A 16,720-nucleotide genomic window follows, 5' to 3' on the forward strand; every position below is an offset into this window, starting at 1 on the left:
AACTAAAAATTTAGTTTTCAGGTTCCTGAACTAATTTCAAACTATTTGTGTGGACTCACAAGCAAATTGGGATACTGTTCAGTTTTCTTTGCTTATTTACACGTCATACTCAGCTTAATGTGTTTTGCTGTTAAATGCTTTTTTTTAGAACAGATGAACAAACAAACAAACCAACCTGCCATGCTGATATAACTGAAGGTTCAACTAAATCTTATTACCACCCATACTAGCCAAGTTCTGCTTGCAATCACAACCATTAATAGAACACATGAAAACCAAACTCCTCTAACCCAAACTTTCGGGGAGTTTTGAGAGCTCCACTCACCACTGGTGAGGGTTTAATTGTTAACAGGAACAACCCCAGGCAAGAGTGAGCACTTCCAAAAACAAGACTATATTCCAGAAACAAGGTACCCTAACGCAAAGTTATTTACTTACCCTAGGTCTTTGCACCCACCCCTAACCCCTTCTTCTCTTCTGACAAATTCTTCATTCCCACTCGAATTGTTTTCGAGCAGATGTCTACACACAATAAAACCAACAAGGAAGTTGCATGATATCAAATTAGAACTCTGTTGGCTGGAATTTCATCTCTGTAGCCCACATTAAACTAATTCACTGTTTATTGATCTATCTCAGTGCCTGTAGCTTTCTTGTGATTCAAGCAATCCACCTCGATTTCCCTTGAAAATTTTCCAGTTTATCAATTCATATTTTAACTACTTTGTATAAACTTCATTATATAGAATTCCTATAGCAGATGTTTCCCTTCTCTTTTTGGCTATCTAGCTCCATTACTGAAGCATCTACAATAGAATTCAATGTTCCATAACAATTTTTTAATTCACACTGAGACGTGCTATTATCCAAAAACAGTGATGAAACTCTTATTTCTAATTCAAATCTGTTTCTAAAATTAAGATCAAAAACTTCCCAAACAAAATAAAACAACCCAAGCTTGCTTATTTCCTACATCTCAGACATTGCAAGTTTTTTGCACTTGCTAACAAACTGCTCAGTAACATGCCAGATATCTGCTAGAATTTATTTTTATAATGTTTGGGCATTTATTTATTTTCTTTGCCTTACACTTTATATATCTTTTTTTTAATAACCATTACATTTATATGTGGTTAACTTTCTTATATCTTAATCCCCAAATATTTGGAAGAAAAGGTGACCAATGCTCTCATCATAAACCCTGAGCAGCGGTATTAGCCCATCACAACATTTCACTTACTTAACACTAACACATTTTTATTACTTTTAAAAGATTATACAGTAACCTGAACTGGATGACGTAGAGGAAGTTTTTTTGAAACAGGCATGTCAAATTGTTTAAAATTGTCATGCCAAAGTAAGTGAAAATTTATTTATTTTTAAAAGAAGTTAAAATTTCAGCCTGCAACTACTAGTGTTAAAACTTGAGTATCAACTTCATATAGGAAACCAATACAAACTTAAGCAAAGCAGGCATTACAAAAAACAACTTGATATAATTTTAATAGTGATTTGTTTGAGTACATTATTCATGTTTTAAAAGGACAGCTCAATTTCAACTTGATACCTGAAAAAAACTGCAGGACACAATTATAAACTGCCTTTTCTATACCAGTAACTTCATGATAGCAGACAGAATTCACATACATGGAAAGTATTTTTGGAACAACTGTCATAAAACAGTGTCACAAGAAAACAATTTGAATTTGCAAAACTATATTAAATATTTCAATTTCTCAAGAAATAGAAGACATTAAATTCTAATTTCCAATTAGTCTTTAATATATTCAGTATTACATTAGAAATACATAATCACAGCTTCCCACTTCCATAGAAGGCCCACCTTAAAAACTAAAAAAATTTAGAACAGCCCTTGTGATATGATTGTCATAATAAAGAAATGACTGAAGACTTAGTTTGAAAACAGACAAATCAGTGGGAATAAACCATATGACAGTAGCTTCTGAATACAACAGATGTTAGCTAACTTAAAAATAAATGTTTCTGTAGAATTTTTAAGCACTTATAAATTAAGTGCTTTTCTTTGAACAAGTAAAAAGAATCTATCTGAGAAATCAGTGAATCACAAAATAAGTTATTTATTAAAATTATATTTCACAAGAGAATTATCATTGTCATGTCTATATTAATGATTAACATATAAATATGTATTTACAAAATGCAGTCATGCTAGAACACTTTATAATCAAGGCTGTTACAAAATGCTTCAGTTAATGTTTGCTAGAAAGACAAATGTTATACTGTTAACAGTAGAGATTATTACACTTAAGCTTTGTAAGTTTTGTGCATAAAATGCACAAATTGAAGCACATACAGAAACCAACTACACAACCACAGATACATGTTTTATTCTACATATTTACACACCTGCAAAATACTTGCCATCCTGTCACAAAAATGGAAAAATTATTGAATGGCTTTCAACTACTGAAACAGCATTGCATGCCTAACTCTAGTTCAATCTTTATAGTGTCCGTTTGGGAAGTTTCCCTCAATGCCATAAATTCTTGTTATATTAATACTGATGATTTTCATGGACATTTTCGAAAGCCAATCAGATTAGTCTCTCAGTCACTGGTTCTGTAAATCCAAAATAACACAAGTCTTTTTTCCCTGAACCCCTTCATTCTGTGACGTGCCATCAACATCATCTGCAGATTCGCTCTCTTCTTCTTCTAGTATTTCAAAAGGAGTCAATACATCATAGAGAAATGAGAGAAAGCCATAAAACCAATCAGAGCTTTCCTCTGCTAAAATATTAAGGACTTCCTCAAGGGAATCAATATTTTCATTACTGCCATCTTTGGTCAGGCCTATACAAGAATAGAGGAAAGAGAGAGAGAGAGGGAAGGGGAAAAAAGAGACAGCAGTTAGGTGGAAAGAGGAAACTGTAAAAGGAGGATCTGTGAAAGACATCTCTTGTCACAGACAGAAGTCTTTACAGGAATGCTAACTAGGAAATAGAAGGATGTTAAGAAAGTTGAATCTTTCCAATACAGACTATAATTTGGGCAATAAACATGCAAAACATTAGGCCACAATCTTACTTAAAAAAAAAAAAAAAAAAAAAAAAAAGGCAGTAGCTTTGCTTTCCTTTGTTCCTAGTCCTAAGACTAAACCACTTATATTCAGGTTTTTTACCACATCATTCACCTTTAGACAACTTTTTATCAGTAATCTTCTACTACTTTAAAATCACTCAATTTGCCTTTTTTATTTTTTTAAACCATCATGTTCAAATTTGAGAGCTTGCAACTGATGGCCGAGAATAACATTTAAAAGCAAAGAGTATATAAAAAAACCTGTCACAGACACACTGTTAAGGATAACATTCTATCATGCAGAATTTTGAATTTTGCTTAGAAGTGAGGATTCTAATTGCTGGGGAGAGGGTGTAATTTTGCAGTTTGTTTGCTTGTTTGGGTTTTTTAACAAGTTTCTCAATCATTTTTTTCTATGATAGATATTCTACACAATATACTTGATCCTCGGGAATTATTTCCACACCTGAGGATATACAGAACACTAGATAAAAATGAATAGGTAGCCAATACAGGGTATAAGTTTTGTTATATAGAAAATCTAAAGCAGGGTAAAGAGCTAAAGTAGAGATGGCCGGAACAGGAAAGAGTTCATCACTGCTAAACTCCCTAATATTAAAAGTTACTACTTTATGTTACAAGACCCACTAATCTAACTGGCATTTGTAAAGTACAAATAATCCATGGCTAATGCTTTTTTCCCTCCTGTTTTTTGGGGAGATCTTGCTCGGGTTGTTTTTTTTTAATTAAAATCACTGTTTTACAGTTGTTACTACATAACTTTTCAAATTTTCCATTCTAGGAAAAGCACAACAGAATGACCCGGTAACAATAAACAATTACTGGTATGCTTTAAAGCTGCAGAGGGAGGAATTTCCCCCACTTCTAACCAGAACAAACCTCCATTTGTGTTGAAAGGACAAGCAGAAAAGTGAGCTAAAGGTGAAGACAGATTGTTGAAACATAAAATTAAGTGAACACATTGCACATGCAGATTACAAAGCAATATTAGATGCAGGTTAATGAAACATTCAAGATAGAGAAGTTCATGGCAGAGACATTTAACACATTTCAACATGTTTTTCTTACAGCACATAGTGAAAGTATCAATGATAATTCTGAGGAAACTTCCAAGTCCATGATATTCCACATCCTTGTACCTGGATGTCCAGAACCTCTACTTGAGTGACCAGCCATTCTCTTTAATTTTTCACTGGATAGCCCAAAGGTTTAAAAATGACAGATTGAATCCAGGAGGCAATCAAGGTATTATAAATATCCCTCTCCAACTTCTTCCATGGCTTAGTTCTATAAAAATTAAATTTTATAAACAACTTTATGCACAGTAGTCAGTCATTCTAATTTGTTTTCAAAATTTGGATCAAGCAAGATGCAAAGGCATACTAAAGTAAGGGTATTTACTGAAGAACAAAATCTCAATTTAAGAATGGACACTTGAATCCAAAAATCCTTAAAGTACAATCTAAGTTATAAATACAGAATTAATAATACTTGTGTCATTCTAGTCTGTCAGAATCTCATATAAAAAAAAAAAAACCCAAACCCAAAACAAAACAACCCAACCAAAAAAACCAACAAAACCCCCCCCCAAAACAACACACTACTCCCAAATGACCTCAGGCTTTAGAAGTTATTTCTGTTCACGTGCATAATCATATAGATACCCCTGTTCTTGCACTAAGTCAAGAATAAGACCTTTGGGCAATTACCTTTATAAAATAGAGTACAGTAGCATATTTTCTTTGAAAATACTAGGACACCAAAGGGAACCACAGGAACTGGAAGCATGTGTCTTCACCAAAAAAACACAGCAGACAAAAAAACCTAAACCCTTTCTTTACAATTCTTTGCAAAAATTATACAAGATTAAGATAATGGCCTTTGAATTGAACAAAAAAACCCAAGAACAAAACCAAAAAAACCCTCAGACAACACTTCAGCCTGAGTTAAAGAAAAAAACACAGTATTTCATATGTTTTATCTTTTTTTCTAAGAAAGAGTACAAAAAACCCCCAACTAATTAATACTCTACTTTTCATCCTCATTCACCCCCATAAGCAAGAAGAACTGCTTTTCAAAGTAAAAACTGATAAGCTCACAAAAGCATCGTAACAAGTGTCTGAAAACAGTGACAAAACCAGAGCTGCCCAAGCAGGCAGCCATACCCTACTAAAGCAGGGACTCACAGGATATAGCTATTTTATTTCAAGAGAAGTCTTAACATGACAATTTAAATCCAAATGAACAAAGGAGTCAAAATATTTATCTGTTCAAAAGTTAACACAAGTACTACGGCACAGGACTTCCCTACATGCATTTAACAAGACAAAGCCTTTCTTCCCCTGTAAACACCTCTTTTTATGAGAATGAGCACAAGCCAACCATCAATACTTGAAAGTGCTACAGTAGAACATGAGAAAAATAGGGATGAGCATGAAACTTATCCTAAACAGCTGAACTGTGCAAAACCATTCTTTTAACACCTATTATGTCACTACAGATTTTTTGAATGCGCAATCTCAGCGTGACTGCCTGCAAACATATTTTTCTACTGTAGGTGAACCAGTGGAAAAGAATATTTTTTACTTGGATTCTACTGCTTATAACCCTTTGACTGCTGATAAACTAGGATGGGGTTTTTCCATTTTCTGCATAGCTGGATCACACTGAACTAAAAGCACAAGTACAATAAAGGGATTGTTTTCTGTAGCTGCACTTCTGTAACTATACTAACTACTGCAACCGTTTAAGCAGAATTTCTCAGGATATTGCTGCTTGTTAAAAGGGACTGAAGCACAAAAGAAACAGCTTGGCTCCAAAGTCTCTATGACAACAGACATTGCTACTCCTATACACGCCATGTTTTGGTAATACCACTAAAGCCACTGCTTCCCTGTACTGATCTAAAGCAAGGTCAGAGGTATAGCACTCCCCCTAAGAATAACACCCTTCAGAGGACAATCAAGAGTGAAGTGGACAAAAACTGGGAAGCAAAGTACTGCAAACAGCAGCCCCCAAAAGAGCAGAGTACAAAGCCTCTCCTCCCATTACCAGAAGGAATTCTGTAAACAGAACCTAACAAATATCTATGGAAAAGACAAAATCTGCAAGATAATGGCAGGCTAGCTTCAACAAGTTTGCATTCCCACTACAGATAATTTGTTAATAAATGCTACAATACTCCATAAGTACTTGGGGTTAGTTGACTGGAGGGGGTGCAGTTGGCTTGGGTTTTATGGGTTTTTTACTTCTCTTACATGGGGAGTGGGGGAAGAGGGGAAGAACAAACTTCTCGCACACCCTTTTTAAAATTATACAAATCCCTCAAGAGAACTTACTCATGAAACCTCCTTTGATTCCAACAAATAAAAAGAACAGATCCTATCATATCACCTACAAACAAGAAATAAAATAATAAATTCTAATTCTTTTATTTAGGTATGGCCAAGTAGTACAGAAAATTATTAAATTACCAACTACTAAACCATTATTTGAAATACAAAATAAACTCGTGCCAGTAGAAGCATTTCTCAAAATATTAATTAAGTTAATTTAAACTTCCAAGATATTTACCATTAATATGAAATTCAATCTTGAAATTTGTAGTGAAAACTAAAGGTTACGGTAGTGGACAACATTAAACCACTGTGCATGTCAAAACTTCAATATACAATACTAGTGCTGTAATAGCTAAAGAACAGAAGAGAAAAAAGCATATGAATTCCCATCATTAGACATCAAAGTACAGTAACGCCTTTTGTATTGCAGAAACCACTTGCTGTTATGGCACTCTGACCCAGAGAAAAATCCCAGAGAGTAATAAGCCTTCAAATACAGCACATGTACTAACAAAATCCTCACAAATAAAAGGAGCTTTGCATTCAATATTCAGAAAGTTACCCTAATGCAGTTGAACATAGGCTTACTATACAGTTTCTGTTACTACAAAGACTTAATTCTGGAAGACAAATTCCTCAAGAAGGAATCCAATCTTCTAGTTTCTGCATCAACGAAATAATCTCAGTCTGCATTGTAGTGCTCATTTTTTATTTCATATTAAATTTTAACTGCAAACAAGCACAGTAACTTACAGGGAAATTCAGTTAATAATATAACATGCTAGTTATTAGAAAAAATGTATTTTCTATATTAATAATTTTCTCAGTGTCACAAAACTTAGAATTTGTCATTTCTGTCATGCTGCAAAAATTATTCTCAAATTTAAATGAGATTAAATCCTATTTCTAAGCAACTTTTCAAAAATAATAAAAATAAATTTTGATCTGTGACCTTTTAATGTCACATTTGAAGTATAAGGTTTAAATGTATGATAAGACAAGCTTATAATAGAAACACTTTCATGTACTGGCAGAACTCCCAGCTATATCAGGCTGCATAAAACAGAGACGTAACAAAGCAGCAGAATGTTTCTGGCTGTATATGACCATCAAGGAAGGGATATCCAGTTTCTGTACACTACAGAATAGACAGAGAAAGATCAGGATTATAACTATACCAAGTATTATCTTAGTCACCAATTATAATTAACACCCAATCTGTAGCTCTGAAGCCATTCAGAATGCTGGAGATTCTTTGGAGTGACTCTCACTCTGCAAACTGATTCAGCTGATTACATGGGTTTTCTATAAACTGTGAAGGGATTAAACAAATGAACACATATCCTCCCAAACTCTTGCTTATATCTCCAGATAAAAGTAGGAAAAAAAAATTACGATAAGCTGATTTTTATGCAGTATGAATTTGAAATAGCAAACCATAACATCCTAATGTACTGCTGATAACTGAGCAGTTTGATACATTCCATTTTGTCCACTGCTCAAGCTATTAGTTACTATGCTGGGGGTTTTGTTGTTTTGTTCATTTTTTAATTTGAATTGTTTGTGTGCTCAGCATAGGTTCAAATTTGAGCAAACCAACTAAAGAAAAATAAACTTAAGTAAAATTTCTACCATCAGGTATGCAAGAAGTATCTATCCAATGCTTGACTGTGAAGCTGGAGAAGGCAGTGCTTTAAAAGATGTAAGTAAAGAACAGTATCATAAAGCATGTCTAGTGATTGACATTTCCCTTTGAAGATACACAGTGAGCAGAAAGACATTCTCACAAATTACAAGGAAGAGAAACCTCAACCAAATGTTTCAATGTCAGAGAAGAAAAATTCATGTCATGTACTGTTTCTGAAGGGCAAAGAAAATGAACAGACTTGTGGAGAATTCAGAATAGAGGAAAGACAGTACAAAAATACACTACACAACTAGTCATCTAAGAAGTACAAAGGCACATTTAAAGTGGACCTGGCTTAACATGTTAACAAAAACAGTGTTTTCACTCTTGAAGCACCCTAGGTCCTGCATCTGAGAAATTCGCTGATAATCACAACCATCTTTCAACATTCAATACAGCAGCATCAACCACCTAATTTCAAAATCATCCTGTAAGTAATTAAATGCTTTCCACTAACATTGCTATATTAGAAGAAAAAGAACAAAAAATGCTATGAGGTACACACCCAATCCTACAACTTGCATTAAGAAAAAAAACCCATCACAATGAAATCAATTTAAGTTTTCAAACTAGGAAAAATAAACAAACAAACAAACCAGAAATATTGTTTTGACTTTAAAAAAAAAAAAAAGCCAAACATGAACATGCCAACTAAATTATATAGATTGTTCCACCTGTATTTGTACTTGCCTAGCAATACTTTAGCATCTTCCACATCAAAATCTCCATCTCCATCAGCATCATATATCCCAAGCTTGCCTAGAAGTGCAAAGAGAGGAAGACAAGACAATTAGGGATCTGGCCATTTGTTTCCAGGACAGTTTTCAATGTGCAATGGTTGACCGCCAATGCTAGGTTGCTACCATATGTTTTTTAACAATTTAGCTGTAATCTTCTTAACCACGTTTTAAATTTCCTGGGAAATACTAGAAATATTTCAAGTTTCTTTCTGTATTTCCTGGACCTGAGACCAAATACAAGTTTGTCTTTTTCCTGCACATTTATTTTGCAGCCGGCAGATTTAAAACATGTCTGTAATTATGGACCTTACATGGACATGCTTTGCTCAGAATAAAATTTAAGTTCACAAGAAACATTCAACATGTTTAAGAAAAAACAGTAAAACAAAAATTCATAAAAGAATCACCATTTGTTTTCTGATTACATTCTTCCTGCAATTCTAAATTCTTGGAGAAGAATTAGAATTAGAAGGTACATAGGTATATAATGTTTAGTGCCAAGTCAGTAGAAAGTAAACAGCCTACTTCCCAGACGAAGGAAAACCATTCATAAATTTTACCAACAATTGTATAACCTTCAATGCAGACAAAAAAAGTTGTCCATCCTTTCATATATTACTAATAAATCAGTTTTCTCACTTTTTGTTCTTGAAACTGCAGCTCTATCAGCCCTAGGTATATGCAAAAGGAGAGCTCCTAAAATATTAAAAAGTTTCTATTAAAAGGGAATTTTCAGCATAGAATTGTGGTATCCAGGATTTGAAGTGTCCTGGGACCACCAAACAAGTAGAGAGTTATCTAATTATAGGCTTGAAAAAATTCAGACACAACTTGCAACAGGATCAAACCCTGCAGAGCTTGCAGAACTCTGTGTCCTTATAGTCTGACAGTTTACTACACTTGTCATTCTCTACATGGAGATAGAACTTTCTTGCTTTCAAAATAAATGAAACATAGTTCTTAATATGGCACTTAGAAAATTAGAAAACAGTTTTGTGGAAGAAAAAATTCAGACTTGGGTCTGGAATAGACACAAATATGTCCATCACCATTGTATGGAAGCAACCCATTAGAAAGGAGCCGTATCTGTTCAGGGATAAACACAGCAGACTGGTGTAAAAATTTAACTCTCTAGAAATAAGAATTATATTATCTTCAAAATCATGAAGAATGAGACATGAGACATGACTGAGCTTCATGTCATTGCAGAAGAAGAGTAATTCTTAAAAAAAAATTAAAACCATAATAAAGTAAACCAACACTTTCAGCCAAGAGACTGTAAAAAGCAAGTGTATTTCTCTAATATCCTACCTTGTAGGACCTCTGACAAGTTATAACGGAAATCCTTTGCTTTGGCTGCATGCATGGTAAAAATACAAAAAACATTATTTGCATCACTAGACCCAATTAAGTTTCAAACCAGAAGCTTCTCTTAAAAAAATCAGTCCGGATCAAAAAAAAGCATGTACTAACAAATTTGTAAATTTTGTAAAGCCACCAGGTGCAAAAGTGCATGTTGAATCCTACAACATCAGGGACATCAGCTGTACCTATGGACATACATCTAGAAATTTGAGATATTAATTTGTTAAACCTTAAATATTATATTAACAGTACTGTCTTCAAATTGTCATATTGAGAGACAGTTATCACCGCTATAAGGTCAAAACTGAGGACAATTGAGGTCATTCAGCATCTCACTCGTGAGAGGATGACTGATCAGTTGTCCTGACCCTACATGCACCACAGTCCATCAGAAGAGAGCTAACATTAGCTGTCAGCTTTCAATCACTGCTGAGAATTTCTGAGAGCTTTAATTCAAACTGCATATTTAGCTGACCTCTCCAATGAACTACAGTATACCCCAGCCAGGGTCAACCCGCTACAACCTGTTACAAAGACATCCTACAGGATATTAATACCCTTTTTGAGAACCCCATTTTAACATCATAGTAGTGTTCAGCATTAAAACATACATTTTGAACTACACTGCCTATTCTTATCATGTAGGTCATTTGCAAATGCTGCAGTAGACAAATCATCTATCTAAAAATATAAAGTGACATTCATTTAATGCATATCATAATATTACTAGAAAAATCTTAAGATTTAAAATTCTTACCTAGAACTTCTTCATAATCTACAAGTTCAAACCAGACAACTGCTACTGATGTCCAAACTCCCAGCAAAGCAATTACCATAAACCAGGTGAAAAATGAGCTTCCAGAGAGGCCTTCCTTCTTTCCATTCTTGCTTCCTCCATGCTTAGTCTCTGTTAAAAAAAGACAGGAAAGAAAATGTATGTAAGAGTTAGAAAACTATTATTGAGGATACAATTATAAAACTTGTTGCTTATGACTACACAGAATACAAGACATTTGAGCAACAATTTTTTGGTGGGTTTTGTTGCTGTCGTGGAGTTTTTTGGTTGTTCTTTTTTTTAAATTTCACCACCTTCACTTGGTTTCCATTTCACTGTGAATTACCATGAGAAGCTTGATAATTATCCAAGCAAAAGCCTCATAACCAACCAAACACCAAAAGCCCCCATCTGATTTGTCTTACAACTTAGCTGGAAATTCTGCCTTGCTCTCCCCTTTGATGTGTATTTACACAGAGCTTCACATTTTTGAGATGCTTTGCATTTGTTCCCTGCGGTTCCCAGACTGCCACCAGAGGACACTGTGGCCAGCAGAAAAGCTTTGCAAGAGAAGCATTTCTCCTTAATCGAGTTTCAAAACCAGTCGAAATAGCTCACAGAACCAACATGAAAATTCAAATAGCCTAAGAAAACCCTAAAACCTGAACTATTTTAAGGGTAAGACTTCAAATTCAGATACTTAACCAACTAAAATCATCTTCCCTGATGCTTAGAATTAAGCAGAGATTCACTCCATGCTAAATAACTCCAGAATTTCAGTCCTACGGAACATACCAGTAAAAGGATGACACAGAGACATAACACAAATCACGGTTTCACTTATAACTGCACATACAGAAAGTAAATATATATAAAAAATTACACGTAGTTGTAAACAAATAACTGCGAAAGACAGGCCTTGACCTAGCATATGTGTGGCAAGTTTCAAATGGGCATCCTCACTAGAGAAGGCATGAATTGCTTGGTCTGTTGTTTTAGGACTGTTTTAGTGAAAGAGGGAGATATATATGTATATATATATATATATATGAGTAAATAAATATGTACTGAAAAAGATGCCTGCCTGTGGCCTTCCTCCAAAGCTCAAGGTCTGCTCTTCTGTCCCCTGACATTACTGCTGCAAGGGTGGCACTTGGCTGCAGTTTCATGACCATTAACCTATTCCACTTCATTCCATTGTAAGAAGCAACTTTTGCTTGTTCAGCCACATGCAGGCCCAGTTATTCAAGCAAAATTATTTTTTACATGATTTAAAGACTGTTTCAAGAAACTTCGTCATGAATGTTGTGATAATATAAGGAGTTATCCTTATTATACTAATTGCAAGTAGTTTTTGATGTATTTATCACACTGATCATAGAAGACCAAAAAAATACTCTCAAGCTAAATGTCAACACAATTGTTTTTTAGAATAAAATAGGGTAGCTCTGAACGATAAGTAATGAGAGATGGGCGACTGACTTATTTTTGTAACAGGAACTATATATAAGTACTTACTTACCCTGCTTGCCATCAGGTTTACAGCCATAATAAAATACTCTTTTATTACATTAATTGTGCTATATACTGAGTTCAGACCAATAAAGAAACCACTGACCCACATCAACTCTTACTCAGCTCAGCATTTTATTGAAGAAAAGAATTCTTTTATTAAGACTACTCCCTTCAAAGATCAAACACTAACTATTTAAGTTTCTTTTCTACATTAAACACAAATGCCCAATAATATTCAGGGAGAAACTGAGGCAACTCAGCCTCACATCAGGCACACATCATTTGCTACTGCACAGTCCTCTAACTACATATGTGCAGGGTCCATATACAAAGCTCATTGTAATATCTCTCTTGTGAGAAATGTATGGGTAGCCTGAAAATTGAGCGACAGACAAGCAGCGTCTGCATTCAGACATATGCCCAACCATATGAAAATTATTTACAGTACTATTGAGCTGGTAATGTTAATATTGAGAAATAAACAATTACAGTATGTAATATCAGGGCTTCACTACACCTGTGTACCAAGGCAGTTAATGAAAGCTTTGTATATATTTAAATGAAAGCCTTAGGTTAAAAACAATTTAAATTATTCCAGATTGCAACTTGGTTCTAGAGCAAACAGGAAAGAGGATCTTATTGCATTTCACACTCATTTGCCTGTTTTCTACCGTTTACTGCTAGTTGCCTCTGAGGAAAGAAGCTTTACTTATCAGAAGAACAGGAAAATGAAGGAAAAGACAACTTACTTAAGTAATCAAGGAGCACTATTCATATTTTTTTCAAGTATCAAAGACTGTTTCATGTACATTCCTCAAAAATAGATTCTGCTATAAGAATGTAGTTCATAAAAATATATTTTTATGCTGTGGTTTTCTACCTTATAGCAAAATTATTTACAAAACTCTTGAACAACCACTCAACCACGGCAGCTTGATCACGCAACACTTTTATATAAATGGAGGTTATGTAACAAAAAATTTACCTATGATCTGCACAAATAATGCTACATGCAGGGTTAGAACAAAACACTGCGAGGACTGAAGCTGGCTCAGAGCTCATTCCAAACAGTTAATTCTCAACTCAAGCCCTTTCCCTGCACATGCTGCCAGCCATGTCAGAAGTAGGTCACTTGCCATATCTGGTAAGCCTGTGCTTACACCACCAGATGTCTTTATGCAGACATCAGAAAGTCTTAAAGCACGGTCTATTGCTCAACAGCAAATCTATAAAATCCTATACCTCACCCACCCCCCATTAAGTCACATCTAGCTAAAAATGTAGGAAAACCTTTTTAGTTTAGCCTACCTTCAAGACATCTAGCAGTTTTACATACTCTAAAAATAACTTTGAAGACAGATATTTGAAGACAAAACAATGTCTCTTATGTTAATAAGATACTCTATTAGGCAAAAAATTATTTACGATCAACCACCTGCCATAAACTCATGGAACACCCCTAGTCCAGAGAACATGCAATCAAAGTGAACAGAAGCAGCCTGTAACATTCTAGAACAGCAAACTGGCAAGAAAACAAACAGACAACAGTAAGCCAGTCGTTTTGCCAATTATAAAATCAGACATAACCAGTATTTGCAAGTACACATTTTCCATTTGCTCACAAAAAAAGGTTAGGATTATACCTGTGTCGTCAGCCATAACATTAGTGCTTGATTTCCACCAACAGAGCGAGTGTGTCAGTATTTCCAAAAATTAATGCTGAAGGCAGAATAAGAAATACCCTCACTGTAGTCTTGCAACAGGAGCAAACAAGTTTCCTAAAGCCAGCTCAGCTGGAACCCGAAACGGGACCCAAGAGAAACCTCTCCTCCAGTACTATTTTTAGAGCAGTTATCCTCAAGAGCCAAACGCTTTTCAGAACTCATATGGCAATCTGGTTCTGACGACAATGAAATTCACTTACTCCTCCACACAGCATCCTGGGTAGTTGATCCTTTCCCCTCCCCTTAATCCTCCAACATCAAAAACAACAGCAAATGAAACCAAGCACATGTACCGTAGTACTTTTGCTGCAATTTATGCCACAGTGCCTGATCTCTAAGGACATTAAACCCACGCGCATAAGCTGAAACACAAGTCTGGACACAAAGCTTGCCTGTTTGCATTTGTTAAGTTGGCCCTCATCCAAGAAACTTTCTCCATGTTGGCACTCCCCTACCAGGCTTCCTGAGTATCCTGCAGAGACTGCTCATTTCAAACGTACTACTTTAAGAAATAAAGAGACAACTAATTTCTATAATGTAGTTTTGAGTCTTCTAAAAGAATTACTCGAAACCAACCTCACGCATTCTTGCCGAAGAATTTTCATATCAGAACTGTACACATTGTATTTGCTTCTGGCAGACCCTTTCCAGAAGGGGCTAATACTAACTCATCCCACTCACCCCCCTCCTTAAATTCTGACAACATGCATACTGCCTGTACAATTTAAACCTAATATAAATGATTAATCACCAATACACCCTCTTCTTAAGGACCAGAAAAAGAGGAAAAACCCACTAATACACTTTTCAACTTTTTTTACATCTTCAGTTAGCAAACTATTCTTTTCCTGTTGCTTATCAAACAAAAGCCAGCTCCTCTTAAGTGGAAGTCAGAACCGAACTTACTTCTCATCCACTACAACACTAATAAAAGGTTTAGGATCTAGCACTCTACATTTCCATCCCCATGCTTCTTTAAATAACACAGCTAACAGGTAGATGGAGTGAACAGAAGAACGTTACAGCTACTTTGAAAAACAACACATACCTCCTGTGGTTTTAACATCCAGCAATGAATTACCAAATGCAATTCCCAATAGCTCAAGGGAGAAAAATTGAGAAACAGCACTACAGCTTAAGACTTTTCAAATGGATGAAAAGGAACTACAGGCAGTTGATTCTATAACTAGTGTATCTTTCAACTATCTTCAAAGCTACTTGAATACATTAAACCAATCAGCTGCTTTAAGAAAGACCTCCTGACTACTACATTTCAGTAACGTAACTGATGCACATGGGGAAAATTTACACAGAGTGACAGTAACCGAACATGGAGAAATCAAAATTATTAAGAAAAATAATGTTACATGCAGTGATATGTACTCTATTGTATATAAACCATACAGTGTTTTGACAGGCATCAGATTAGGCAATTCATTGCAACTTCACTTCAGCTGCACCTGCACTTGCAGACACCAGATCTCACTACAAGTACATTCATAAAGCATTTAACTGATGCTGAGAACCTCCCAGTCCACTAATATATATTTTGGGGGGATTGGTCTGAATTAGAACTTACCTGGCTGAATACTCATAATTATTTCAGCCCATGTTTTTGCATCTTTCACTCAGATCTAAGTGAGCATTCAAGGACAAGCACAAGGCTTATAAGCAAAATAAGCTGAGAGAATCAAGAAATTGATTTCAAATGTACACTCCAAATCTGAACTAACACGTATATGTCAACCTCCAGCCAAGTACCCACAGCTTTAATCTTGTGCCCTTTAAAAATTAATTGACTGTAAGAATGAAAAGCATCTTCCTTACTGAAAAAGAAGGCTACAGCTAAAATGGGGAAACTCTTCAAACTCATCAAAAGGAAAAAGGACCAAGACAAATATGGACCAAGGTTAGCTCAATATACCAAATGATATCATTTTGGTTAGTTTTATGAAAAACAAAGGTTAAGTTGAACAAATATGTACTTACAATGCAATTTGGGATTGGGATATCTAAGTCAACAGTGTAGACTTCTTACAATGTCTCATTTCTGCTGTGTTCAAATGTTGTGACTGCTGGTTCTTTTTGAAGCAACTCAAATTGCTTCACTAACACTCAAAGTTATTATTCTTCACCTGGTTTATAAACACATTCCAAAATTTTAAAACTATTTTCAAGTTAGTTGTGCTACAACTATGCAGCCCATGTACTTTAATTAATTTTACAGAAGCATAATTGACAATTAAGACTAGCAGCATTAGTTAAACCTCTAGCTCACCACCAAAGTGCAAGCAAAGAAGCCTAGAGGGGAAAAAATAGTCAATTATGAACATAAAATGTCAGGCTTCAATTCATCAAGCTAAGCTTTTGTAATGTGTATAATTATTTCCCACAAAGGTGATTAGGAAGTAATACGGAAGAAATTATAGTTTATCACTTGAAGATAAGGGTGCACACAAGCAGGCACTTACTAGAAATTAAAAAGACACATTA

General features: G+C 35.0%; 1 protein-coding gene across 10 annotated transcripts in view; it reads right to left on the reverse strand.

Annotated features, from left to right (window-relative positions):
• The window catches only part of LOC104690358 (aspartyl/asparaginyl beta-hydroxylase), a 66,757-nt gene extending 52,322 nt beyond the window's left edge, over nucleotides 1-14,435 (reverse strand). For 2 of the 10 annotated variants that reach the window (XM_039548727.1, XM_039548728.1), the window contains exons 1-4: nucleotides 14,147-14,408; nucleotides 10,971-11,120; nucleotides 10,160-10,204; nucleotides 8,799-8,867 (exon numbers count right to left, since the gene is read on the reverse strand). In XM_039548727.1, the coding sequence (XP_039404661.1) occupies nucleotides 8,799-8,867; nucleotides 10,160-10,204; nucleotides 10,971-11,120; nucleotides 14,147-14,162 (280 nt within the window). In that variant the 5' untranslated portion in view covers nucleotides 14,163-14,408. Of the gene's footprint in view, nucleotides 1-1,476; nucleotides 2,835-8,798; nucleotides 8,868-10,159; nucleotides 10,205-10,970; nucleotides 11,121-14,146 lie in introns of those variants that run through there. The other 8 variants (XM_039548734.1, XM_039548729.1, XM_039548725.1 and 5 more) reach the window with 8 other exon arrangements.
• Between the last annotated feature and the right edge of the window lie 2,285 nt (nucleotides 14,436-16,720).

Source organism: Corvus cornix, chromosome 2, assembly GCF_000738735.6.
Source record: "Corvus cornix cornix isolate S_Up_H32 chromosome 2, ASM73873v5, whole genome shotgun sequence".
In the NCBI taxonomy this organism is placed as follows: domain Eukaryota; kingdom Metazoa; phylum Chordata; class Aves; order Passeriformes; family Corvidae; genus Corvus; species Corvus cornix.